The sequence below is a fragment of the Capsicum annuum genome, chromosome 6 (assembly GCF_002878395.1).
Source record: "Capsicum annuum cultivar UCD-10X-F1 chromosome 6, UCD10Xv1.1, whole genome shotgun sequence".
Lineage (NCBI taxonomy): Eukaryota > Viridiplantae > Streptophyta > Magnoliopsida > Solanales > Solanaceae > Capsicum > Capsicum annuum.
In genome coordinates, this window is record NC_061116.1 from 223,692,505 (window position 1) to 223,720,370 (window position 27,866).

General features: G+C 33.3%; 5 protein-coding genes across 5 annotated transcripts in view; 4 read left to right on the top strand and 1 right to left on the bottom strand.

The window, feature by feature from the left end:
- Window positions 1-2,970: 2,970 nt before the first annotated feature.
- Window positions 2,971-8,617, top strand: LOC107875482 (cell division control protein 6 homolog B). The gene is made up of 17 exons (XM_047414150.1): window positions 2,971-3,601; window positions 3,694-3,790; window positions 4,343-4,563; window positions 4,674-4,748; window positions 4,822-4,931; window positions 5,100-5,206; window positions 5,348-5,407; window positions 5,530-5,603; window positions 6,051-6,101; window positions 6,272-6,321; window positions 6,667-6,802; window positions 7,033-7,122; window positions 7,547-7,609; window positions 7,694-7,789; window positions 7,909-7,998; window positions 8,125-8,231; window positions 8,324-8,617. Exons 1-16 carry the CDS (start codon window positions 3,353-3,355, stop codon window positions 8,161-8,163), a joined length of 1,608 nt encoding a protein of 535 aa, XP_047270106.1. The 5' UTR covers window positions 2,971-3,352; the 3' UTR covers window positions 8,164-8,231; window positions 8,324-8,617.
- A 523-nt stretch (window positions 8,618-9,140) lies between these two features.
- LOC107875483 (60S acidic ribosomal protein P0) lies at window positions 9,141-13,205 on the bottom strand. Its single transcript, XM_016722214.2, has 5 exons — window positions 12,413-13,205; window positions 10,532-10,600; window positions 10,065-10,163; window positions 9,590-9,982; window positions 9,141-9,502 (listed from the first exon to the last, which is right to left on the bottom strand). The coding sequence occupies exons 1-5, from the start codon at window positions 12,668-12,670 to the stop codon at window positions 9,365-9,367; spliced, it is 957 nt and encodes a 318-aa protein (XP_016577700.1). The 5' UTR covers window positions 12,671-13,205; the 3' UTR covers window positions 9,141-9,364.
- A 3,309-nt stretch (window positions 13,206-16,514) lies between these two features.
- Window positions 16,515-20,169, top strand: LOC107875484 (probable NAD(P)H dehydrogenase (quinone) FQR1-like 3). The gene is made up of 4 exons (XM_016722216.2): window positions 16,515-16,825; window positions 16,921-17,014; window positions 17,732-17,997; window positions 19,752-20,169. Exons 1-4 carry the CDS (start codon window positions 16,800-16,802, stop codon window positions 19,972-19,974), a joined length of 609 nt encoding a protein of 202 aa, XP_016577702.1. The 5' UTR covers window positions 16,515-16,799; the 3' UTR covers window positions 19,975-20,169.
- A 1,940-nt stretch (window positions 20,170-22,109) lies between these two features.
- Window positions 22,110-23,471, top strand: LOC107875481 (pleckstrin homology domain-containing protein 1). Its single transcript, XM_047414151.1, has 2 exons — window positions 22,110-22,591; window positions 22,686-23,471. Exon 2 carries the CDS (start codon window positions 22,863-22,865, stop codon window positions 23,283-23,285), a length of 423 nt encoding a protein of 140 aa, XP_047270107.1. The 5' UTR covers window positions 22,110-22,591; window positions 22,686-22,862; the 3' UTR covers window positions 23,286-23,471.
- Window positions 23,472-27,721: 4,250 nt separating this feature from the next.
- The window catches only part of LOC107875479 (pentatricopeptide repeat-containing protein At2g29760, chloroplastic), a 5,556-nt gene continuing 5,411 nt past the window's right edge, over window positions 27,722-27,866 (top strand). Inside the window, exon 1 of the mRNA XM_047414152.1 lies at window positions 27,722-27,818. Coding sequence (XP_047270108.1) covers window positions 27,787-27,818 — 32 coding nt within the window. The 5' untranslated portion in view covers window positions 27,722-27,786. The remainder of the gene's footprint in view (window positions 27,819-27,866) is intronic.

A 27,866-nucleotide genomic window follows, 5' to 3' on the forward strand; every position in this document is an offset into this window, starting at 1 on the left:
GAGATATAATGGAATCTCAAAAATTTTCTCGTTCTAGAAAAGAGGAATTTACAAACTTCTGATTATCATACCATAATTTTTTAAACTATTCTTGATTGACTGGTGTTGGAATTGTATATTAATTTGCCAAACAAACAATACTAGTAATAAACACACGTAGTAATATAATATGATAATATAAGCTAGTGATTCTGAAACTAAATTAATCGCAAAAGTTAGTTGATGAATTCAAGTGTATACATACATACATACGTTCTGAGGTATCGGTATACTTTAATCAGTAGCTTGATAACACTAAGAGGGCATGGAATATATATAATAAGTAGCAATAATGGTTAAAGAGCCTAACGTCAATTGAGATTCGAGTGATTGCGGATGAGCAAAATGCGACAAAAGAAAAGGAAGGAAAATTTATGGACAGACCTCATCATCTCACCACCTCATAGGAGCTATGAGATCACCTCAAGGACGTTGCTTGAACCTTAATGATTCCCATGTAGGGATACCGAAACAAATCAAAGATTAATTCACGTACTCAGTGATCTAAGAAGTCACGAGTTAACACTTATATTTCATTATAGTTCGATGATTGTATGTATTGATGTGTTTCGATTTAATTGTTATCAACGAATAAATCTATATGCTTCGATACGGTGAAATGAGTACATATAAAAAAGGCAGTAGCCTTATCTTGCATTTCTGCCAGAGGCTGTTTCCAAGGCTAGAACTCGTGACCTCCTGATCACATGACAACAACTTTACCAATTACTCCAAATCTCCCCTTCAGATGAAATGTGTACATATATAAATATGAAAATGATTGATTCTAGCTAGGGGTGGGCATGGTATTGTATATACTGAATTACCATATCGAACTTAAATTTTTGATACCGTGATTTTCGATATTATGGTATTTGATATGATATATGGTATACATTTTAATTTTTTTTGGTATATGGTATGGTATACGGTATTTACAAATGACATACCGAATACCATACCGAAGTATATATAGTTACATAAGTAACTTATATATATATATACACACAAAAAAAAAATACTTAGAATTGTATAAAAATGTGTAGACTTTGAAACTTTCGCTACTCTATCTTGATTGAAATGTCTTTTTGGTGTTATTGACTAATAAAAGGAATTGTTTGTATTTCTTTTTTCAATATTTCTACATGTGTAATGCATTTTTATGATACAATTAAGAAATGCTTTTGAAAAATCGAAGTAATAATACTCTAGTATACGAATATATATTGTCAAAGTTAAACAAACTGCGGTAACCGATTTCATACCGCAAAATACCGTAATCTAAAGTCAAAATACCGAACCATACCGAATTAATATGGTATGGTAATGATATAATGTTTTTAAAAACCTAATACCGAAATTACCATACCGAAGTTTCAAATACCGTACCATACCATTCCATGCCAACCCCTAATTCTAGCTAGGGTTAAGGGTAGAATCGGAATTTGGCAAAGAAAGGAAAATATCTCGAGGGACTTTGAATAGTCAATTTCCAAAAAATGTAACACGTCACATTTATATATAATGGACGAAATAGTCGTTATGAGGTAGGGGCTAAGGGGGGTGAACATCAATTCTCAATTCTACAATTTGATTGATTAATATAAATTATTGTTGAAAGTAATTTGCATGGATTTATGACTTGTTTTGATCATCTCCAAAGCTCCATTTACGTCCATACAAACATATAACTCCCAAAAATCCAATTGTTATTGGAGTATTTTCTTCTCCATGCATGTGAAAATATCCTATACCCCATCCCTCTTTCTGATTTCACACGTCTAGTAGTCAGTGTTTCTTGAAATAAGGGGGTGTTTGGTAAGAAGGGAAGTGTTTTTTTAAGAAAAATCAGTGATTTTTTTATTTTTTTTTTGCTTATTTTATGATATTGATAAATACATTAAAAAATTATTATTTCAAGAGCATTTATATTATATATTTAGACAAATACTATAACATTGAAGATGGAGTGAGTGGAGGATAATAACGGAGGGGACGAGTGGTGAGGGTGAGCTTTGGGTCAGGGTGGGGTGCCTGGGTTGGAGGGGATGAGTGGTGCAATGCTTTTTTGGCTGGGGGTAGAGGGGTTAGGGGCGGTGGCAGATAGGGACGTCGCGCTGATCCATGGAGGAGACAATTAACATGAAATGTCATTTATGAAATTTATTTTCTCTAATTTCACTGGAGTAGGTATTTTCTTGGTTTTAAAGATATTTGTTTTTAAAGAAAAAAATATTTTCAAAAATATTTTGACTAACCAAACATGGTAAAATTAGAAATTCATGTACCAAAGACAATAAAATTAGAATTCGTGTACCAAATACACCCTAAATTTTTCATTCTAAAAGAGCCCACCATGACAATGCAACATAAGTTGAGAAAATGTCTAAATCTTGTCCTTCTTTGAACTCCAGTCTGCATGTATACGAAGACGCACAAAAAATAGCCACTTGCAAGTCTTATGGACCTACGAAAAAAAGGAATTGCTACTTGCAAGTTGCAAAATAAATTGAAATGTTTAGATCTATACCTTATAATTAGGAAATTATATTTATTTGTATATTGCGTTGCATCGTTTATAAGGATAAATATAGTCGTGTGAGAGATCTTAAGCCAAGATAGTCAGGGTTGATGTCATATCGATGAAGCCCCCTAGCTCCAAAATACAAAACCGGGCATCATGCAGTGACTGGATTGACAAAATAAGATCGAGATAAGTTTGGGGTCTAGCAATTGCCGAAGAATACGAGATCTCCGTCAACCATTGTTGAAAGAACCCAAATCTCTACCAGTCGTTCTGTAACTGAAGTAAATGTGCAATTAACAGACTTAAGGTGTCCAAAAGCTGTAGAAACTACTCTCAAGGGTTTAGCTATAAATACTCTTCTATCAGTGTAAACTAAACCATCTGATTTTTACTTATTTATGATCAGCATTACACTCTCACTCTGTATTCTTAATCTTTGAAGGTCTATGATTATGCTACACAACATAGCCATTCTCCTAACAAAATTTTGGTACGAAATTCAGATTTTCTCATTGAAGCCCAATATATAGGTTTGTTTAGTTTCTAATATATGGGCCGTAATTTACTTAAATGGGCCAAATGTTCGCAATCCAAAATCCACTAACACTTCAAAAATAACACACACAAAACGGCGGGAAATCCACTATTACAGTTTCCTCTTTCGCGCGAAACCAATTGAATCTAAGCACAAAATCCAAATCCTATATAAGCAATCACACACAATACACATTTCCTTCTCTTCCTTCCAACACCACTAGCACGTTCCACACTATCGGAAGTTCAAAAATGCCGACTATCTCCGTAGCCGTCCGTCGTTCGCCACGTGTCTCCGGTGACAGCAAAGTCGCCGCCGATCAAATCGCCGTTAACAGTGAAATCATCTCCATTCCTCAAAAACGGAGATTCAGATCCAGTTCAACTGCCGAGGACAGTTTATTCATTTCAAGTTCAACTCCGTCGCCGATGAAAAGCTCTCCGTGCAAATGGAAATCGCCGCGCCGATGTGTTAATGATAGTCCTAAGAGTCCTTCAAATGTAACTTTCACTTCCCGTATTTTTTCCTTTGACAAGCATTTCCTAGTGGATTTATGATAATTGATCTTATTTTTTGTTTGTGTGGAATTCAGGCGAATCGCGGAGATAAAGCAGTAAATATGAGCAAATCACCAGTGAAAAGGAGATTATCTGAAAGTTTTATAGAGAAACCTGTGTGGAATCCTAGAGGTGAGTTTAATTATTTGATTTGATTTAATTAATTTCTCAAAATTGAGTTTGTTTATTGATTAGGTCAGTGTTTGCAAGGAGTTAATTTAATTTGTTTATAGAGATCTGTGAATTCCTCTGAAAATGTTGAGAATCTCTAGTATTATAATCGGCAAATTTGTCGTTTGAAAAAGCTATCGTAGTTCAGTTGAATCAGAGAAAGCGATCCTTGGGGTAACTAGTAAATTTTTTGTCTATGTGACCTATCTTGCAAAAATGTAGGTCAATATTGTGTGTAATATATCTTTGTGATCTTGCTTTTTGCGGGACCCACGCATAGCGTGAGTTTTAGTGCACTGAGCTACATTTTTGTTCAATTGGATCAAAATGGATATATTTACTCATATATTATATTGAAACTACTCTGGGAGTTAGGTGTAATAGTAGTTCTTATTTGTTTAAGTGAGATGTAATCTATTTTAATTATGTTAAATTAACAACAATCTGCACTTCATATCTACTGGATGCCATTATTTGATTTGAAGATGTGCTAATTTCTATCGCTGTCTGTAGATATGGAGCAGTTAAATGCAGTGAAAGAGGCATTGCATGTGTCTAGGGCTCCATCAAATCTTTTGTGTCGAGAAGTTGAGAACAATAGAATTCTGGAGTTCTGTAAGCAAGCTGTGGAACAAGAGAAGGCCGGAAGTTTGTATATCTGTGGCTGTCCAGGGACGGGAAAGTCTCTGTCAATGGAGAAGGTTAACAAGGTCATGGTTAATTGGGCAGAAGAGGTCTATCTTGTTGCTTGGTGTGCTCCAACTATCTTCGAAAGATGCATAGCAAACTACTACTCTGAAAGTCATTGCTAACCATCTCTTTTTTTTTTTTTGGAGCATTGCAGTCTGGTTTTCAGGCTCCAGACACTTTGTCCCTCAACTGCAGTTCTTTGTCAAACACATCTGACATTTTTGGCAAGGTACATTGTTATTACATTGATTCAGCTGCTAATAACACGTCTCTACATGCTTATGCCTTGTTAACAATTGCAGATACTTGATAAAGTTCAACCACGGAGAAAGCTAAATAGTTGCACATCACCATTGCAGTATCTTCAGAAAATGTTTTCTGAGAAGCAAAAGTCAGCAGTGACGAAGATGCTGTGAGTCTTCTTCTAAATGTTCTAGTGATCCTTTTTTGTCTTCTAAGATTCCATTGTACTTCAAGGGAAACCATTGATGCCTATAATGATTACTTGAAGAAGCATTTGTAGTGCTTGTTAGATTTTTTAATCAAAATTCTCTGCTTGACAATGTAATACATTGAACAGGTTAATAGTTGCTGATGAGTTGGATTATTTGATCACAAAAGACAGAGCTGTGCTTCATGAGTTGTTCATGCTAACAACACTTCCTTTCTCCAGATTTATTCTGATAGGTACTGGAGCTTTTGACTCAAACATCAAAATTTCTTGGTCTAATCATTTGATGTTTTTCTGCTATGACTAGTTTTGGTATTGCCTAAAAAAAGCTATTATTCTGCTAATGATTGCTCCTTATTGGGACTCTGCTTTGTCAGGAATTGCTAATGCAATAGACCTAGCAGATAAATTTCTTCCGAAGCTGCAAGCATTGAACTGTAAGTATTTTCCTTTCTGTGGTACAAAACACCTATTTGCCAATCAACCTCTTAATGCTGCTTATGCTAGATTGCTTATTGTATGTAGAACAGTATTTGACCTGACTTCTGTTTTATTTCAGGCAAGCCATCAGTTGTAACATTTCGTGCCTACTCTAAGGGCCAGATTATCTCCATTCTTCAGCAAAGATTAAAGGTGACTCCATGTCTTCTACTCTCATTTTCTTCCAGTGAGAAAAATGTGATAGTTCTTCCAAATGGATATATATGTTTCTTTTTATTTAATGCCAATATCATTATATCGTGAGTGGGTATGGGTTCAGCATATGAGTAAAAAGTTCAATGACTGATGTCATAAATACCTAAAGTCTGAACTCAAGTGCTTCTAGTGATAAGTAACTGATGCTTTTTTGTGGAACCAACTGATTCTAATGTGGGAACCTAGAAAGTATTAGAAATAGCTCCACTTAATTTGCATACTACTAAAGTAACTTATCTGTTTCCTTTTCGTGTAATAGTTTAATATAAAATGCGTAGATTGCCGATGATATTTATAGCCTGCTGTGTGTTATCTGCATAAAGCACGGTGCAAATCATTTCTTATGGTTAACAGAGTTTGTTTTGGAATTTGACTGCTGAACAGGCATTTCCTTACACCGTCTTCCAGCCTCAAGCGTTGGAACTGTGTGCAAGGGTAGGTACATTAACATCTGCATTTCTTAGTTTTATTTCTGCACTTCCGATATACGCAGTAAGACTATCCTAGTGACACATTTACCCATTGCTACTTCAAACTACTAATCCACGATTTACTTATTTCATGGTAATCTACAGTTCCTAATATAAGCGCTTTTGATATGGCAGAAAGTTGCTTCGGCGTCCGGAGATATGAGGAAGGCTTTATGGATATGCAGGTTTGTGAATATGCTTCAAGTTTGGCTGACAACAATTTGAGAAAGTTCCCTGCATTCATATTTATTGTATCCTAACAACGTTGTAATTTAATTTGAGATGGCATTCTAGTCATAGAGTGCATGACTGGTAGAAAACAAGAAAGGCACAAGGAGATTAAATTTTCTTGTTAATTTACTGAAGTATTGTTAGCAGATAATAATTATGTAACTTTTTCCAGAACTGATGCTTAAGTTCTTTGTTGAGCACGTGAGAGTATCAATCTTAGATTATGGATTTTTTCAAGAGCATGTTGTGCAGCTTTCCCTTCATTATAAGTAAATATTTTCCTTTCATCATTGTTTCAGGAGTGCAATTGAGATGTTAGAATCTGAAATAAGAGACACTATCAACAGTCTTGATTTACCATCATTACACGGTGGAGTTTCTGATCAACAGAGGGACGGTGCTTGTGATGAATCACTTATACACGAAAGCAATGTTGTGAGTATTAACGCCATCTTCACTTGTTAATGGTTTTGAGTTTGTAAACTGTTGACTATGGAGGATCTATAGTGGAGAGGGTTGGTCTGGTTTCTTATAGCCAAGTGATAGTAATGGTTCCTTAATCTCCGATAAGAACTTACCTATAATTTCATGAATTATGTACCTCATTTTCTTTTTCTTTTTACACAGTATGTTGTGTTTTGTTAAAAGATGAAACTCTTAAACAGGTTAGGGTTGATCACGTGGCTATTGCTTTGTCCAAGGCATATAGATCGCCAGTGGTGGATACCATACAATCACTTCCACAACATCAACAGGTAAATGTTCGTGAGTTTCTTGACATAAGATATCTAAAGTTCATTTGGTTTCATTTCCTAGTAAGTTTCTATTTACAAGAGAATCTTGACCCTCCCCCAAAGAAAAAAGAAAAGCAGGAAATAAAAAGCAAAGAACTAAATAGGAAAGCTATTGGATTATGGTTGAAGTATCCAAATATTTATGGTTTATTGTTAGCATTGCATGCAAGATCTAGATTCAAGTTGATTTTCATGGGATGTCTTTACTCTTTTGCCAAAAGATAATCAACGCAGAATGTGGGACTATAGTGATTTTGCACATCAGCGCTCAATAAAAAGTGCTCTATGGATCCACTTCTTTATGACGTTCTTATAAATTGTTGTTATTTGAGCATTTTAAAATCACATGGTGTTGGTGAGTAATGCTTAATATGCTATACTGCAGATTATACTTTGCTCTGCTGTCAAGCTATTCAGGGGGAAGAAGAAGGATGCCACTATAGGCGAGGTAATTTCTATTTGTAACTATAACTGTGAGATCTAAGTATCACAAGGAGAAACAAGACCTGAAACAATTTGTAATCCATTGCAGCTGAACATCTCGTACCTTGCTGTCTGTAAATCTACCGTAATACCGCCGGTTGGAATCATGGAGCTATCAAGCATGTGTAGAGTGCTAGGAGACCAGGTAAAGTGTTTAATAAACACCATGGTACTCCATTTCAGCCTACTTTTCTCTTTCTCAATCATGAGTGCTCTATTAAAGAATGGGAAGAAGCATAACTCAAGGTGCACGTAAAAACGCAGGGGATTTTAAAAGTGGGGAAGGCTCGTGAAGAAAAATTATGTAGAGTAACTCTAAAGATTGATGAAGCAGATGTCACCTTTGCATTGCAGGTACAATTTTATTTCTTTCATCTTCTTTTTGATCTGGTTTTTTGGAGACACCTGCTAATCATAATTGTATACTTTTCAAGGACCGTGTATTGATGCCACTAATATATGACACTAATTTTGGATCAGGGAATACGCTTCTTTCGAAATTGTCTTCAACAATCGTGATGATCGTCTTAGTCTATTATTTATTCTGTTGCTAAAACAAATTGCCAATATATGGTCCAGACGTGAAGGTATGTTTTATTTATCCTTGTATTTAAGTTGGAGCTATTGGAACTTGGATATATGTTATATATTAAGGCTCATTTGTTATGTGTGAAAACAGGAACCAAACCTGGTCAAAGTGGCTATGACTTATGGATGAATGAAACAGAAATATGAGGGTTTTCCTTTCAATATTGGAATTCCTTGTGGCTCACTTGTCATACTTCCCAAAGAGAAAAGATACAGTACATTACAGGAAGAGAAACAGCAACTAAGAGAGTTGTGGATGTATACAACATCGAATAACTTTCAAGATTTTTTGAAGCAAATTGATATGGAAACTTTTATCTTATTATTTACCAGACGCTGATTCTCATTTTCAAGAATCAATGGAGAAAAAAAAAAACTTTAACAATTTTGCTGATTTTAATGAAATAATTCAAATAAGGTGGAAGAGTGAGAATAACTTTATCCTGACCTTCATTTATCTTACAATTCCCAACACTCTTGTCCCTAGGTTCCATATTAAACTCAGTATAAGAGCCTATTGCCAGTAAGTAGCTATGGTGATATTTTGTTGGGGAAGTGGTTCCTCTTCAGATTAGTCACAAAAGAAGGGGAAAAGGAGAATTTTGAGTATCTAGGCAAGAGTAAAAATTTACTGAACTGATCATTGTCATTACTCAAGCATATATAAAACAATCATTGGTCTTTCTAGCTTTAGATGTCATTTGAACACAAACCAAAGATGAAGATCATTACTAAAAGATCTTGGGTTATGGTTGAGTTCAAATGACATCTTATTGCAGATCAGAGACACTGCTCGATTCTCGTTATGGTTCATATGAACCTAAAAGCTATTACTTCACACTGATTCTCAATTTAAAAATTTAGGCAAATAAGCATAGAGATGTACAAATGCAACAATCAAAGCAAAATGAGACGAGCAAAATGCCCAAGGGATAGCTCAAATTGAAAGTCAGAACTCCACTGAAACAGAAGGATCTAATACTTCAGAGCATGAAACAGCTGAAAGATAGCGAACCAAATGGAAATTGTTCATAAGTATCCTAATAGAAACCCAAAAATAGCATTCATCATAGCTAGTACCAAATCTTAGGACCTGATAGATAACAATCCAACAGGCTGATGCTTAAACAACTCAATCAAACAATCCACCAACAAAGTCATCCTCATCCTCTTCAGGCTCTTCCTTTTCCGCCTTTGCAGGAGCTGCTTTAGCACTAGCAGCAGGAGCAGCTGCAACAGGAGCAGCACTAGCAGCAAACTTGCTTGGGTCCTGCAAGTTGAAAAATTGTGTCTAGATATTTCAGGAAGAACGGGTTAATTAATAAATGGCATTTCAAGAATTGCAGTTAGTGCTAACCTTCAAGTACTCTTTCACTTTTTCAGCCTGTGGGTATGAGTATTCTGTTGCTATGGCAAATGACAGAACATTCTTGTACGCGTTGATGAACATGTGAGGAATAGCAGCAAGAGTAGGATAATCAAGAATCATGGAGAGACCAACAACATTTGTCAGTCCAGCAGCAAACCTAGCGACAAGATCATCATCTGTCAGTTCGAGAACTTCAGGACTGAAAACTGAGCCATTGTCATAGACAGACTGGACTATCAGGCCATAAGAGAATGGCTTAATGAGCAACTTAGACAGAAGGGCAGACTCAGATGATCCCACTTTTTCGCCTTTTTTAATAATCTCCACAGGAGTGATGATTTCAACTGTGCCTCTGTTGATCTTTGTTGGGATATTTAGTACCTAAAATTCACTGGAATGTGAGATTACATAAAACAAGCAAAAGCATAAGCAGCATAATTAGCAAATCTTGAAACAACTGAACCTGAAAGAAACTGGTCTGGGAAGGATCAAGTCCAGTGTTTCCAGGAGGAACAACCACATCAATTGGAGCAATTAGGCCAACGCGAGCAGGTGCTCCAACCTTTTTGATCAAATGTTAAGAGTTAGAATTCTCATTCTTCAGATAAAATCAAAAACACCAAGTGAGAATTGAAAAACTTAGATCAGAATGATTGATCAGTGCATTATTAAAGGCGAAAAGAAACATATTGATCAAAGCAAAAGAGCTAGCTAGCCCTTGAATGCAAATAATTGGTTTTTGTTCTACAAGTTCATCTCAGAGACAAGTTGATTTAGCATGTAATCTCTTTACACATCCACTGATAGTATAGCACAGACCCTTTTTACCAGCAAACCAAAAACATTAATCTTGGTGATACAGAAAGTAAGAAAAATGGAAAACAAAAAAGTAAGACATGGACATGATTTACATTATGTAAATACATATACCTTGTACTTGGAAACTTCATCACTGACTTCTTTCAAATCTCCTTTGGTGAAGATCAATCCCACGTTACCCTGTTACAATATTACATATTATGGGGTTAATGCAAATCCTATTGTTGACCAATTAAATCAACTTAAACATCAATTCCCAACTAGCCAGTTGAATTAATAATATATATTCTCCAACTATTCTGCTCTCTTTAGCTCCCATTGCATCGTACGTTTTGAAGTTGAAACTTGAAGACTTAAAATTAAAATTTGGGTTTTTGAAGTTGTGTTTGGACGTGCATTTTACTTGAAAAATATTTGAATTTTTGTTAGTAGAACTTGAAAGTATTTGAATTTAATGTCTACTACAGTGGCGGGGCTACCTTCACTCCAGGGTTTGTCTGAACCTCTTCAACGGAAAATTATACTATTTTTACATGGTTAAAAATATTTTTCATGCATATATATATAAAAGATGTTGTAATACTCTTCGACTAGTTAGTTCATATATTTACTTCTGAATCCCTGGCTTCGCCTCTGAATTGACTAAGCAGATATTTTGAAAACAATCCAAAGTATATGGTCAAAGCTTAGACTAGCCTTTTTTGTTCCAATATAAGGAGTGACAGACAATGGTTTTAATAGTACAACAACAATAAATTAAACTTGCCAAATTCCAGCTATAGTCCTTTCATCCCTTACCTCTTAGGGGGAAAAATAGTACCTATTTCTTTGGTCCCAAGAAACCAAAATACAGAAACAGTGATTGAAAAAGGAATAGGAGAAAAAAAAAAAGGATCATCAGACATATAAGGAAATCCCAGAATCATTATTACTATTATTAAACCAGAGATTTTATTCACAAAAAATAAAAAGAAAATAAATAGACTTTAATAAATTTCTAGTGTGACTTTAAACATAAAAATAGAAAAACACTACCTATTTCTTTTGTCACCAAGGAATAAACAAAACAAAATAGGAAGACCTAAAAAGATAAAACAATCCTAGAATCATATAAATACAAAGCCAGATCTGATTAATTCTTAGAACTCCTTTATCCTAAAAGGAAAAAAGAGGAAATAATGAAGTTAAACTTCTATTGTGACTTTGAACATCTATTTTCCATTTTTTGAAGATAAAAAATAAGAACACATATTAAGAAACTCATAAAAGACCACTATTAAGCAAAAAAAAAAAAAATATATAGGAAACAGCAAAGATCCCTTTTTAGGATCAAAAATGGAAGAAAATAAGCATCAATATTAATGAAGATTCAAGCCTAAAAACAAAACACAAGGTATTACTATATCAAACACGGAAAAAAATGAAATTAAAAAAAAAAAAAACACGTTATACTAAATCTCCAACTATACGCAGGGTCTAAAAAAGAACCAAAATATAGAGTCTATTATACGCGGGATAACAACAAAAAAAAACTGCAAGGCATTCAACGAGGGAGAAACACATTATTTCCGATCTTCTCAGCATGATATTTTTCTAGATTATATTTAGATAATTTTAGGATAATATTTTTTCCATAGTTAACGAAAAAATAAGTAAAAATTCATTTATTTTCATGCAAAACGCTTCCATTTCGAAAACCAAACAGACTAACAGCAACAAATCAGTAACAACACAATATTACCATAATAAAAAATGCAAAAAACAATCATCAATATAACGAAGATTCAAGCTCAAAAATCACAAACCACAAGGCATTCAAAGAGGGCGAAAAACGCATAATATTTTCCCGAAAAAAATTTTCCATGGAAAACACTTTCCTTCGTACCGAACGCACAAAAACCAGCAGCAACAATACAAAATCACTGTGATAAAAAATGCACAAAAAATAAAATAAATCATCAATATGACGAAGAAAAAGCTCAAAAAACAAACCACAAGGCATTCAACGAGTGCGAGAATGGCATTATTTCCAGTTTTCTCAGCATGAATCCTTATAGATCTCTTCATCATAGTATTTTTACCCATCAAAACAACGGAGTCGCCACGTAAACCTTTACGGATCATCTGTAGCTGATTAGAACCCACATTATCTGCACCTACAATAAGGATCTGTTGATATGTATCCAAAAGCTTACACAACTTCTTGTCATAGTTAACTTTTTTCTCTGCCTTTGTTATCTTCACTGCCATTTTTTCTTTGCTTTTTGAGAAGAAAATGAGAGGAAAATGGTGAGATAATATGAAGTTTTTTTTGCTCTATGGGAAGTGTAAGGTGAATATATATGGAAAGGTGGTCAGTTTTTTTTGCTTTTGTACGTAAATGGATATACGTGTACAGAAAGAAAATAGGAAAATTACTGAATGGGGAACTTAAAGTTTTGAAATTTCAAGGAAAGGACTTAATGAGGTACTATTTTTAAAAGTTTAATTTCTGTAAATTAAATAATTTAGGAGTAATTAGTTAGTAGTAATATTTTTGGTGTTTGGTATTCGTTTTGGAAATCACTCATTCAGAAAGGCGAGAAGAGGAGTGCACTGTTAATGTTGTATGTATATGAATGATAGTTTTATTCTCTTAATTCGAATCCAAAATATCTTATTAAATATGTAGATATATTTTTATTAACCAGATTATTTTGCACAATTTATTAAAATACATTGATAGTTATTTAGGAGTGCTTTCTTTCATGGACAAAAAAGTTAACAAACTTTTCTAACTGCAAAAGCGAAAAATATGAGGATCATGAGATTTTTATGGATGTATATGGTGACGTGGAGCCATTTTATATGGTGTTATGGTTAAAATTTGTTAATTGCTTGACCTGATCAAATGGTTCTCCTTTTCTCTCGTTAATTTGTTCTCAATTTAATTCTTTTATATGAAATGGGGTTTACATTTTATTCATAATTGAATCGTGAATTTTTATATTTATATTAATGTTTTATATTAAATTTGATCGAAAATGTAGGTCAAAAACTATAGTACTTGGCCACTAAAAAAATGTTTTATAATTTTGTGCTTTATTTTGAGTTAATATCTTATGCCTTAGGAAAAAGATCAACTAAGTAAATTTTATAGTATATTATAAAACAAATTAAATTAAGCATATAGTAACAATTTTTTCGATTTTGATCATCAATGATTTTTTTTTAGGATAAAAATGAATATCTCTTTTGATGTAAGGAAAGAAAAGAAAAGAAAATTCACCTGCTGCAATACTAATTTACTTGTCAAAATTAATTTTTTGCGATTGTTGCTTTTTGATATCATGACAATTCTAATATACTTTTCCACCAAATATTTTTACCTAGTAACTCTATCCCTTGAATATCAGGTGGTTAAAGTTGGAGCATTTTATTACGGAAAATAATGTTGTTTTTATAGATAAATATAATATTTATATAGTGGTGGATATACATAAGCTTGTTTCTTTTGTATGGTAAAAGTGAAATATCATGTTTATCTTGACTTGAGCACCCATAAAAAACAAATAGCAGTACCATCGTGTCGTATTCATGCACATTTTCATCTCACTGCTGCTTTCTCACTGGAAAACATTTTAGGGAGTACTTATTTCTTTGTTGTTCTCGTAATTATTACTACTAGTATTAAACCTCTGTTGAATTATTTTTTTCAAATTCATTGTAAACTTATTTGTCTATTCTTTAAATACAATATCTCACAAATTATATAGAAAATGTAAACTGCGCTAGTTAAGTCAGGTGTGATAAGCTCAACTAAAAAGGTGTTGGCAGAGGAATCGATTTCTGACCTCGCTGCACCAATTCGATCGTCGTTACTAACATATTTGTTGATTTCTATTAGTAGCAAAATCATTTTCTAATTCTTCTTGAAGAAAAAAAAAAAAAAGGCACCAACAGTATGCACTGTGAGGCCCTTCTTTTTGTTGTTGTTGGGCCTATGTTTATGATTGGATCCTTTTCCGATTTCAATACGGTTCATTTCCTAAGTTAATTGGGCTTTCAGATTTGAGCTTCTTGTTTATTTTTGTAACTACTGGTACTGATTCTACTCATTTTGAATAAACACTTTTCACTTTTCTATAGCAAGTTTATAAAGTTGGGTAAAAGCGGTTGCAAATCAAGATCATTATTCGTTAAGTGTTCCAATTTTCCAACTCATCATAGGAAAAATTCACAAGAAAAAGACACTATTGAAGAGTGAAGATTATCTAATCGTGATGTTCGGTCCTTGAAAAAATTCAATCATTACGATTATGATTCGATATTCTGAAATTTCAATTCTAATTTATGTTGCACAATAAAGTCAATTATTATGGTTTATTCAGTTTTGATCGATTTTATGTGGTATAGCAAGTTAATATTCAATATTCATGATAACAGGCGGATTCAGAATTTCAAACTTGTGGTTCCTAAGGGCCTCTTTCCTACCACAAAGTATCCCTTGGTTTAGTTATGGGTTCCACATATTAATATTTATAACTTTTGACGATTTTTTTATGTAATTTTAAGCCTTACGATAGCGGGTGTGGGTTCTCGAAAACTCACACCTTCTACTCTATATCCGCCACTGTTCATGATTTGTTTTGACTTTGATTTATATGGGTATGTGATATAGCCATATAGTAAATCAATAATCATGATTTGTTCGACTTCAATTTATGTGAAGTGTTTTGAAAATGTCTCAAGTTTCAAATCAAATGGGCTATTAATAATTAGTGCACCAAACGTGTATAAGTTTTTGTAGGCAGAAAAATATTTGTATGGATGTTATATCAAAGAGTATTATTTGCAATGTCTATCTTTTTGTTCATCATTTGACACGTATTATTTAAGTTAGATACAAATATTTTTTTATATATCTCCACAATTATAAGCCCTATTAAATCTGTAAAAGGACAAAGCCAGGTCATACGGGGCCAAAAAACAGAACTAAAGATGCTACAACTTACCTTCTTGGTACTGAATTATAAGTGCATGACATGTCCTATTGTACAAAAACCTTATCAACATTTTAACTTTTTGATCATGATGGCGAATGATCATAGGTTTGGTTATAGCTTAGATAGAAATTTCCCACTTTGTTTGGATGGTTGTTATATATGGTAGCGTATTTGTAAAGAATAAATCTTTACTTAATTTAATCTAAAAAATTAGCTTATGAAGAGAGGTTGCCTATTTTTTTTTTTCTGATGTGGGATATTTAACACTCTCCTTGTTAACTGAGGCCTGAACAATATAATATGAAACTCAACATCGGTGAATAAAAGATTTAAGATGAACCTGACTTTGATACCATGTAAACAGTGGCGGAGCCACCTTGTGATTAGGGGGTCATCCAAACCCCCTTCGATGAAAAATTATACAATTTCTATATAGTGAAAATTCTTTTTTATATATATATAATTGATGTTGACCCCCTTCGACTAGTTCGTGTGGCTATGTTTTTTGATTTTGAACCCCCTTAGTAAAAATTTTGGCTCCGCCACTACATGTAAAGGATATATCTTGAGCCTAACTCAACCTCAAAAGCAAGTTGAGAGGATTACCCAAGTTCGTATAAGAAGACCAATTATCTATTCTTTTTTCGATATGAGATACTCAACAATATTGTTATTATAAATATTATATTTATTTTGTATGTTGCTTAAAATATGTTTGCATTATATTATAGTTATTAATTTGGTGAGATCGCATGTTATCTTATATTTTTCTATTTAGCTTTATTTATTATTTAATAAGTTTATTTATCCTTCTTCTCACTTTATATTATAATTACTTCATCCCTATTCTACTTTTTTACTAAATTTATTCTTCAAATTATTAATATATGTGATAATATATTGACAAAACATATAATTTATTTAAATATTATATTTATTAAAATAATACACCACAATACAATATAACTAACATACAACATAAATAAAGTATGAAATCACACCTAACAATCATCAACAACCGTGTAAATCTTTAGGTGATGAAGCTCATCCTTGTCAAGTGAAATCCGAGGTAATAAAAAAACGATAAGGTCTTGCCACGTGGTTGAAACTTTCGAATACCTCCTTTTTGATAATCTATTTATTAATATATTTTAGTGCCACGCATCATTGTGCTCCTCTAAGGTCACTGTTTTCAAGTAAAAATCTAGGAGCCGTATTAAGTTGTTACTATTACTCATTGAACTCCATATAATAATACTAGTGAACTAATTTACCAAATTCTCTTGCGTGTTCAATTATACCACCTACTTGTTAACCAATAGCTAATGTTGATTTACATTAATTAGGGGTATCAAAAGAAGTTGGGGAGCAATATCTGATCATCAAATTAAAGTATGGCAACAACTAAGGTGTACGTAGTGTAAGTGATCAAATCCTTATTGAATTTATTGAATTGAATTCTTCTCTGTGTTTATGGATCTTTTGTTTTATTAATTTGAAATTTGAATGGGGTAGGTATTACTCACTTTATGGCCATGTGGAGACTATGGCAAGAGAAATACAACGCGGAGTTAATTCGGTCAACGGCGTCGAAGCAACACTTTGGCAGGTAATTGCTAGAGCTCAGACTTGGAGGGTTATTACTTATTAGCATTAAAGTTTCTGCTTAGCCTCAAGGATTTCGATTTTACTTGGATTTGAGTTACACATAACTAATTGTGCAAAAATAGTTTCATTATTAGACTGGTTTATGGCTTGTCAATGTCTACCTGTTTTGTGGTGTACGGGCCAACTTATAAGCACCTCAACTAATTAATTGAAGCAGTACCATGTAACTCTATCCATTTAGGGTAGGACAGATATAGATGGGAAGAAATGACCTCGGATTTTGAACGTGAGACCTCTGGGTTCTCAAACCCGCTTCATTGACCACTAAGCCACATCCCTGGGTACAATTGTTTACTAGGTTATTTACCTCATTTTTAGTACTATTGATCCATGGCTGTTGTAGTCATCAATTTTGTGTAATCAAAGTGTAGGGAGTTCAGTTTCATCTGTGGAAGTGAGGTGAAAATAATTTTTTCTTCTATGCATATAAAAATTCTTGAATCCCATTCGCGGAAGAGGAGCTTTTAGTGGAGAGGAAAAGGTGGTTCAGAAATTACTATAGATGGCAAGTTCGAATCCTAGGTGTGCCAGGTCTTGTGTTTTTCCGAAGTTCGTTGTTAGAATCCCTGGCTCATCCACTATAATTGGCTTTCTATTAAGTTGATAAAGGTTAAATTCTGTTACTAGTTCCAGGAATTTGATCGGTAGACTCATGTAGGTTCCGGAGACACTTCCTGAGCGGATATTGGAGAAGATGAAGGCTCCTAAAAAGCCAGATGATGTGCCTGAGATCACGCCTGAGCAGCTCTTGGAAGCTGATGGTTTCATCTTTGGTTTCCCTTCGCGTTTTGGTGTGATGGCAGCTCAATTTAAAGCATTTTTTGATGCCTCCCATGAGATATGGGCAACTCAATCATTAGCTGGTAAACCTGCTGGAATCTTTTGGAGTACCGGTTTTCATGGAGGTGGCCAAGAGCTTAGTGCGTGAGTACTTCATTCTCCGTTCTCTGCTTGCTTTACTCTGTGCTCTTATCCCATTCATATATATTCATTGATCATCAGTATAGATTCTTGGCTTGCATTGTATTGAGTTTTTAGGATTACCATACTGCAAGACTTGAGACTATAGATAGACATTTAAGTATGAGGGGCTGAAGAATTTCTAGTTTCCCAAGTGCTTCAACTTTGTATATGTGTGAATGATTAGAGCTCTGCCAGATGATTAATGGTAATTCCAGAATCTTTCCCCTAGCTGTATAAACTCTATAGATAGCTTCAGTAGTTCACTTAAAGCCTTTGGTGTAATAAACCACAAGCCATGGATTAGCACCTGACGAAATCAATAGAAATAATATGAGAATTTTTCTAATGGCAAGGGGATTGCAAAATATTATTTTCTTCATTCCCTCATATCAGATGTTAAAGTCGTAAAGGGCATTGAAGCCTAGAATTGTGTTATCCAACCATAGCGGGGAGAGTTCTGGTGGGTTCAATTGGTGTGAATGAAAAATGGAGGGACACAACCTTTTATGAAAAGGCATATTGTTTTGGAAAAAGAGTGACTGTTCAGATAGTTGTGTCTGTTCAGAAAAAGACATAATGTTTCGAATGAACAGACATGACTCTTCCAAATAATACACCTTTTCGGATGAACCATTGCCACCTTTCGGAAGGGGCACTTGATGGCTATATAAACCTGCATTTATCCACAGGTTTTGGAATGAAAAATTTTCTGAAATACAAACTCTTCTTGCCTTCAAAACATTCCTTGTGATCAATCAAATCGTTGAGTGAGTTCGACGAATTCAATTATTTGAGGTACCACTATAGTTGGATTGAAAACCATTTTATCCTAGGAGGAAGATTCCAAAACCTCGGGTATAGTGAGGGGAATTATTCCTTAAGGACACTCTGTGAAGTCGGGGGACTTGGCTTTACAAATTCTATTTCATCTATTTTCTGAAAATAAGCACATTTCTTAGATAGATTATTCATAATCTAGTGTTGAAGGTGTTAAGTAACTTCAAAAGTGTTCTTGTCTTAGACTTGAACTAGAGTTGAAGTTGGTGTTGCATGTATACATATTCTTGTAGCTGAATGTTGAAAAATAACAAGTTCATGGCAACCTAAGGACTCGCTTTGACACATCAGATAGTTTTTGTTCTTTCAAGAAATATAGTTGTACCCTTGTCTATCTATCCTTCTATACTAAAACCGCAGTTCGCTTAGCATCCTTTGCTCTACCCTCCATTTGGGAATTGAATTCTTTCTTATAGATTGCAAGAGTGCATGTATTTTCAATATCATTGCACCCTTATTCATTTTGACATTGATATTGCATAAATTTCTAAGGCCGCAGATAATAACATAAGCAGGACACATACTTCATGAAACTGAAGTCGCATCTAAGATCTTGTTATTATTGTGTTGAAAGTGACTTTTGATTCAAATGTGTATTTCCAGATGCTAAATGCTCCCGAAGAGAACATGCAATAGTCTTCTTTCCTTTTCCTCCTTTCTTATATTGCGATAAAAGTATGCAATATTCTTGTATCATTGCAAGTCTAAAGGTTCAAATTCAGGATTTGGGCTGATAACTCTAACACAGCGTAAACTGATAGATACATGAATTTTCTCATGGATTGTTAAATGATCATTAGGAGAACACTATGCGTTGGTACGCTTTTTTTAGCATACTTATTTCTTCTTTCATCGAGACGAGTTCTTGTTGGTTGCAGACTAACAGCCGTAACCCAGTTGGCGCATCATGGCATGATATTTGTTCCTCTTGGCTATACTTTTGGTAAAGGGATGTTTGAGATGTGCGAGGTGAAAGGTGGATCGTCCTATGGAGCTGGAACTTACGCTGCAGATGGTTCGCGCCAGCCCACGGAACTGGAACTTCAACAAGCTTTTCATCAGGGCAAATATATTGCTGAAATTACAAAGAAACTCAAGTAATTAGTCACATAACAAAGAGTAAAAGAGAAAAGGATCGTCCTCCTTTGCTTATATTCTGTCTACAAATGTACATTAATCTGTTAACTGAGATGTTAACTGATCTTCCCTCTTATGTAAAGTTTACTTGCTTGCCATTCAGTATTCTCCAATAGCCTCTGTGGCCTGATGAGATCCATTTATTATATTCTTCTAAAATTTGTGTATAGTTAAATACGCTCTCCATAATTTATGTGATGCTATTTGACTTGATACAAAATTTAAGAAAGAACGAAAGAAACTTTTATTAATGATAAATGAGAATTTTAAAGTCAAACTACTTTTAATTACTGTATAAAAGTAATTTTTTTTAGGACAAATTAAAAAAAAAATATGTATTATTAGTGTATAAAATATTTTACATTAGCATATAAAGTAAAAAAAAAGAGAAATTAAATAATCTGCAATAGCAGAATTAAGTTTGTCTTTATAGTAGTATGTACAAATAATAAAATAGAAAAAATTACATAGGAGATTTTTATATTTTGCACAAATAATACACAAAATTTAAATTCATTAAAAAATGTGCAGCATAAATAAAGAGGGGGAGAATGACATTTGATTTGTCGTAGTCTCATAGAAGAGTGTGCCAACAAAGTAAGTGTTCGCAATAAATTTTCGTCGTGTACCAAAAATCAACTGCAAACAAAAATAAATAAAAGAAAATAATAATTTTATTAATATGAATCTTGCGAGTGCAATTTTATTATTCTCTCGATTCTTCTTTCCTAAATTTTTCTGTGATTCGAGGGCCTTTGCAGTGTAATTCTCGAATGTAGGATAATTTGAGCCTCCTAAAAATGTGTTTGGATCTCCAGGAATTATCTGACAACACTTCATCTTGTCGAGTTGATCTCCGGGCAAAATTCCGTTAGCCAATTCATTGATCTCCGGGCAAAACTCCGTTAGTCAATTCGTTGAAGAGCTGTGTAGTCAATGAAAAAGTTTCCTCCAATACTTGAAGAATGTCCTCAGATCCATTTTGCAAGTTTGTTATTACGGGTAGTTCCTACAAAGGATCGGACTAATGACGTATACAATACTTGAATTTTCGATGTAGATGCTATATAGTTGGTTCTCATCCTTCAGAGACTACGAGTGTAATAAGAGCATCCGTTGACAAAAGGATCACCCTAAGATGATCATCTCGTGGCTATTGAGAACGAATTAAATCAGATGGTTCTATTTCTCAATCTTTCTGACTTGCTCCTTTTTCTTTTCTTCCCTTAGAATGTTATGTTACCCCTCTATTTATAGTTGTAGGGGTAGATTTAACTGTTTGTGATTGGTCGAAACATGTCACTTTAACATTTGGTACTTTTTGACTGGTTGTTGAATTTAAATGAGATTTTCATATCATTTGTACATATAGCGACGTCTCATTGGTCTTGGATTTGATTGAAATGTCACGTCACTTGATGAGTTTAGGCTTCAAAGTGAGATGAATCTTGATGAGAAATAAAATAAACTTATGAATTTGATTCAATAAATTTTACATGTCTACCGTGAGACGTGGATTAAGAGCTTTACTATGTGCTTCCTATGGTCCCACTTTTGTTTGGCATAATTTAATCAGCAAAGAACTTGAGAACTACAGGAAAATTATCACAATCTGTTCTCTACGTGGCATGTGGCTGCATTCGAAGTACAAGGATTAGGCATGAATTTATATACTATAAAATTTATATATAAAATTACATAAAAATACTTTAACTTATAATTTTGTATCAATTCAAAATATTTTTAAAGATAGTTAAAAAATTATAGGATAAAAGATATCATTTAACTCTCTATATAATAATTAAGACATATAAAGGAGTAATTAGTTTAGTTTGTCTAAAATACTAGCTGATATTATAGTGGGATCACATAATAGATCATGCCAACCATTTAAAAGAGTATCTCTCTTTTTTGGGTAGAAAATAGTGGGAGTGAAACTATAAGTATCATAATGAAATGATTTTGAAATAAAAAGAGAAATATCGATCAATTTGAGACCGACAAAAAGGAAAATAATGCTAGCAAATTTGGAGAGAGAGAGAGTAATTCACCATCTTTATGACGAAAAAAAAAGTACTACTATTTGCAACTTACTTTTGATAATAAATAATTTGTGTTTAATCAATAAATTTAAAGCACTTTTGAGCAACAATAAATTTTAACTAATTTTTTAATAATATTTTTAAATATTTTTTTCTCAAAAGCATTTTCCCAAAAAGTAATTTTAGATTAAAAAAAATATTTTTTAAAATTTTTGAAAAAGAACTTCAGCCACTCTTCAAAAATACTTATTTTTTCTTAAAGATTTGGTCAAATATTTTATTTGAAAAAAATAAACTTGGCTAAATCAACTATAAGTGATAATTTTTATCTTTCTAGAGTTAATTTCATTAATTTTTGAAGTAAAACTAATCAAATTAATTTTGATACTTATATATTTTATATCTAAAAGTTATATAAAAAAATATTAGTAATTGTAATTATTGTCACGTCAATATGTGGATTTTTAAAATTTTATTTTTTTATATATTCTGAATTTTAATAAGCGAAAAGTGTCACGCAATGAAAACATTGTTGGGAGGTAGTACCAATATACAACAACAAACCCAGTGTATTCCCACTTAGTGGGGTCTGGGGGGTAAGATGTACGCAGTCCATACCTCTATCTGTAAGAGGTAGTACCAATATCTGTAAGAGATTCGCGAAATAAATGTAGAAAAAAAAAAAACTATTAGCAGTGACAGCGAATAAGTACATCGTGACAGCGATCTCTGCTCCGTCATTTCGCCGGCGATTTATAAATACACCAATTCACCGAACTCCGGTCAATTCGAATACCTAAATCCCCCCAAATGGAGTCTCTATTCCGATCAGTTACCGGCGCAAACCCTAACCCTTCAGATTACGGAGAAATCGAATTCTGGTCAAACCCTGAACGTACCGGATGGCTAACAAAGCAAGGAGAGTACATCAAAACCTGGCGCCGTCGGTGGTTTATTCTCAAACAAGGTAAGCTTCTCTGGTTTAAAGACCCTTCGTGCGTTTCACGCGCCGCCGTGCCACGTGGCGTTGTCTCCGTTGCCGAATGTCTTACTGTTAAAGGAGCTGAAGATGTCATCAATAAGCCGTTCGCTTTCGAGCTGTCTACGAGTCGTGATACGATGTATTTCATTGCGGATACGGAGAAGGAGAAAGAGGAGTGGATTAATTCAATTGGCAGATCGATTGTTCAGCATTCGCGGTCTGTTACTGATTCTGAAGTTGTTGATTATTGATAGCTGGAATTATTTAGTTATATGTGTGGAGGTGCATGTTTCTATAACTGTTTGAAACTCTTATTATGTGTTTCTCTTTTTTTCCATGTTTGTATTTTGCAGACTCTGTTAGTAACTGCTGGCTCGTATGATACTCTCATTTGGTCCTGTGAGTTAATATGTTTAATGAAAAAGTTTGACTTTTCATCTGTAGAGTTACTCACTTAATCAGTTTTGAGCTATCGAGTGACGATTGGATGAACGTACCTTGGCCTCTCACGGTGGAGTACTAGTATTTTAACTGAGAGAGTTTGTTTTTACATTCGTAATTTGGATATATTGAGCTCAAATAGAGCTTAAATAGATATAGAGGATTTATACAACGACCACAACTATGTTTGGGATTGAGGTGTAGTTGATTGATTGATTGATTGATTGATTAATTGCTTTTCGTTAATAGGGTTTGTTTTTGCAGTTTGGTCACGTGCTATTAGGAAACATTTTTATTTAAGTTATATGTTCAAAGAAAAAGTTATCTTTTCATTTATTGAGTTAATCACTTGATATTTTGACTAAGAGATTCGTAATCAAATGAGCTTAAATAGAGATCTTAAATAGACCTAGAGGATTCATAGAGCCAACCACACCTAAGTTTGTGATTGAGGTGTAGTTGATTGATTGATTAATTGCTTTTTATTAATAGGGTTCTTTGTGCTTTTCAATCATTAGTAGGGTTTGTTGTGTGATTTCGTAAGTGCTATTAGGAAAACATTTATATTTCATTTGTAGCGATCACTGTATGATGAGATGGGGTGCTCTGTTTAGTTTGACCCTTTGGTTAATTGATTGGAGTTTGATTTATATTCCTTCAATTCCTATGTCAGTTTGACCCTTTGGTTAATTGATTGGGAGCTGGTTTTTCTCGTAGATGAACAACACCTCCATGACCATAGGCTTCCATTTCTAAGTTATCCTTTTGAAGTGTATAACGATGGTCTATGTAAACTTTATCTGTCACTGCTAAAGGGAAATTTGCAGACCATCTGTAATAAAAAGGAAGACAAAGATGATAAGAAACCGACAAGCAAAAGATACATCAGTAACTTTTATTTGAATCAAAAGTTCCGAATAATTTATTTCTGGCTGCATTCTCTCTTCAATCTTCAACAGTAGGGCAATGGCAACCTGTTATAACTTCTAATACCAAGGTACTTTTATCTTATAGCCGGTATTGCCAATTCTGCATATGTTATATCCCCTTAATCCTTGAAAGTTGTGCCATACATGAAGACTCCAATTTCTAGTATAGTCTCTTCTGTTTGGACCAGAAACTTAGTCCCTTCATATTTAGTCAAGTAGCTTATGTGCATCCCAGATTTGCATCAACAGATTAGGTATTGCCATTTTGAGTATTAGATGATATTGTGGCCTACACATTCCTTTATCCCAATGCCTGAGACCTATTGTATACTCCGGGTGATTTGGAATCATCACGTAGATTTCATGCGATGGAATTCACTACTGAATTTGGGGTATAAGAGCTAGACAAAGGATAAACCATTGAGCTCTTTTTCTTACTTCATATTATTCCCGTGAGAAGTTGAGAGTTTTTATACACACTTATCGACAGTTATGGATATATTTCCTCGAGGACCATCTTATTGTACTTAGTTGTGTACGTAGAGCCACATGTCCTTTTGTTCCCTAAATATCAGTAGAGCTGAACTGATTCGTGGTGTGTACCTGGAGCTGCATGTCCTGTGGTTCCCTTAATACCAGTAAATGAACCGACTCATATTGTGTATTTGGAGCTGCACGTCCTGTGGTTGCCTTAATATCAGTAGAGCACTAGATCTAGTTCTTGCAAACAACTACGTTCATGGCAATGGCCCTGTCGGGTAAAACTTGCTTGACTTATAAATCAAGTGATTATCAGCAATTCGGCGCAATTGTCAATAGTTGTGGTCATTCTCTTTTGAACGTATCAATTGCATCAACCCTTCCATGTATTAAGCTATTCTTGGGCCGCTGTGAACTAGTTTGGGATTGAAGTGCAGTTGATTGATTGATTTGACCCTCTTTATCTTTATGTGCAATCAACGATCCTAGCTGTTTGCTGAAATCCTTGGACTCAAAATCCTTAGTTGAGTAAGCAGTTCCTACCTTGAGAAGATTGCAGTTTAATTGTCTTTACAACTTGGCATTCAGCCATGAAACTTTTGTGCACACTGCCGGTGTTTATACCTCAACTGCAACAAATATTCCATCTGCGGTGAGAGTACCTTAGTATTCGAATCCAAATGGCCTGGAACTGATAATGTTTTCTGGATAAAGTCCACCAAATTGGTTATAGTTCTCCCTTTCCCTTCTTCTATTTCTTCTTGATCTTTTCCTTGTGTTTTTGTACATTTTTCAAAATTTCTGGGCTTGTCTCTCAACGTTTTGAGTGATGTCCTATTACGTAGTGCAAGATTGGACACTGTCATCCTACTTCAAGTTCGGTCAATATTTACCTTAATTTGTATTTAAAGCATTTTTGTATGGAAGGACTCTCAAATAAATCCCCATTGTCCTCCTATATAGGATAAAATAATATGGTCAAAGCAGGGGCAATTACTATTATCCTGTTGAATGAGATCCAACTCAAGCATTATCAACTTATAACATGGAACGCCATTGAAGCATTGCTGTTTTAATTTCATCCGTTTTATTTTTCCAGAATTTTTCATGTACACAGCGATTAAAGAGAAAAATAATCTAGGCATAGTCTCTGTTAGAACATTTCATACATGGATAAATACGTATGTTTAAGACACAAAACAAGAACATCGCCACAAACAATTTTGCCACAACTACAACACCAAAAAGCAGGAGCTTCGTAAGAGAATATCTTCAAGACGTTGATGATTTTAAGAAACTAGTTTAACCGCACGTGTAGCGTTTGACTGCACGTGTAACGTTTGACTGTTTAAAATTAAATGATTTTGTCTATTGTGATGATTTTTAATAAAGTGTAAAAGTTTAAATCACTTTTCAAAAATCTTTAACACTTTAATAAAATAATGTAAATGTAAATAAATGAACATATATATTTTACCATCAGAAGTTTCTAAGTGGTTGATGAAGCATCACTTTTGCGTTAATCATATAGTACATCTTTTCCTTGTTGCCACAGGTTAAGAGAGACACATCAATTTGAACCATATTTTTGTTACGATTATTATTATTTTTATATTGCGATGATTTTTAATAAAGTGTAACAGTTCAAATCACTTTTCAAAAAGCTTTCACGCTTTAATAAAACAATGTAAATATAAATATATAAACATATATATTTTACCACCAGAAGTTTCAAGTGGTTGATGAATCATCACTTTTGTGTTTGTCATATAGTACATCTTTCCCTTGTTGCCACAAGTTAAGAGATATACATCAATTTGAATCATATTTGTATTGTGATTTTTATTATTTTTTTATATTTAAAATCTTTTTTATTTATAAAGTCTTATCTTTACAAAATCATTGACATACTTATTAAATACTTAAATTTTTTAAAAATCTGATATTTTTAAAAAATTTCTTATTCTAACGATTTTACATTTATTTCTAGATTTTTCAAACCTTCTTAAAAGCAAATTTAGTTAATTTAAAATTTTTAAACTAATGAAAAAAGTATTAATTTTCATTAATTTTGATGATTTCTAATAAAGAAAAATTAACCATAAATATATTTAATTAATTTTTAACTCTTAAATTAGAAAAAAATAGTGACATTCTGATGACTTCTAATAAGAATAAGTCTTATCATAAATATATTTAATTAATTTTTAACTTTTAAATATTAAGAAAAAATAGTGAAAAAATGATTTTGTCTAAAGTAAAGATTTTTAATGTCGGATAAAAAGTTTAAATAACATTTATAAGGCCCTTTACACTTTTAATATATTATAGATAGATATAGATATAGATTATAGATTATAGATATATAGATATAGATATAGATTATAGATATAGATAAAAATATTAATTAGAATATAGACCTCTCCATTTTTCACAAGTGACGAAAACAAATTGGCTGTAACATTCGCATATGCTATGACATTCACTTTTATTAGAACATCTAAACTAGAAATATTAAAGTAATGTAATTTAATTTGATTCTAAGAATTAGTCCAATTCAATCCTGTGAAGTGAAATATTAGTATTTAAACAATTTAAGTAGTTACTACGTACTACCCCTTCGTTTAAAAAAAATGATTTAGTTTGACTTGACATGGAATTTAGAAAAATAAAGAAGACTTTTGAATCTTGTGGTGTTAAATTAAAGATATGTCAAATATATCAAAATGTCCTTTCATGTTGTGGTCTTAATTATGCTATGTGAAAAATTAAAATTAAAAAATTATTAAAAAAGGAATGAGATATTTTTTTTTAAACGAATTAAAACGAAAAGTATTTTTTTTGTTAAACGGAGGAAGTTAAATTTTTCATTTTAAGGTCAAAAGTAAGCGACGAGGATCTTATGGCGACTCCATACACTCAGGTACTTCCCCCTCCACGTCACCAACACTTTCCAAAACGGAACCCAACTTCCAAAACTGT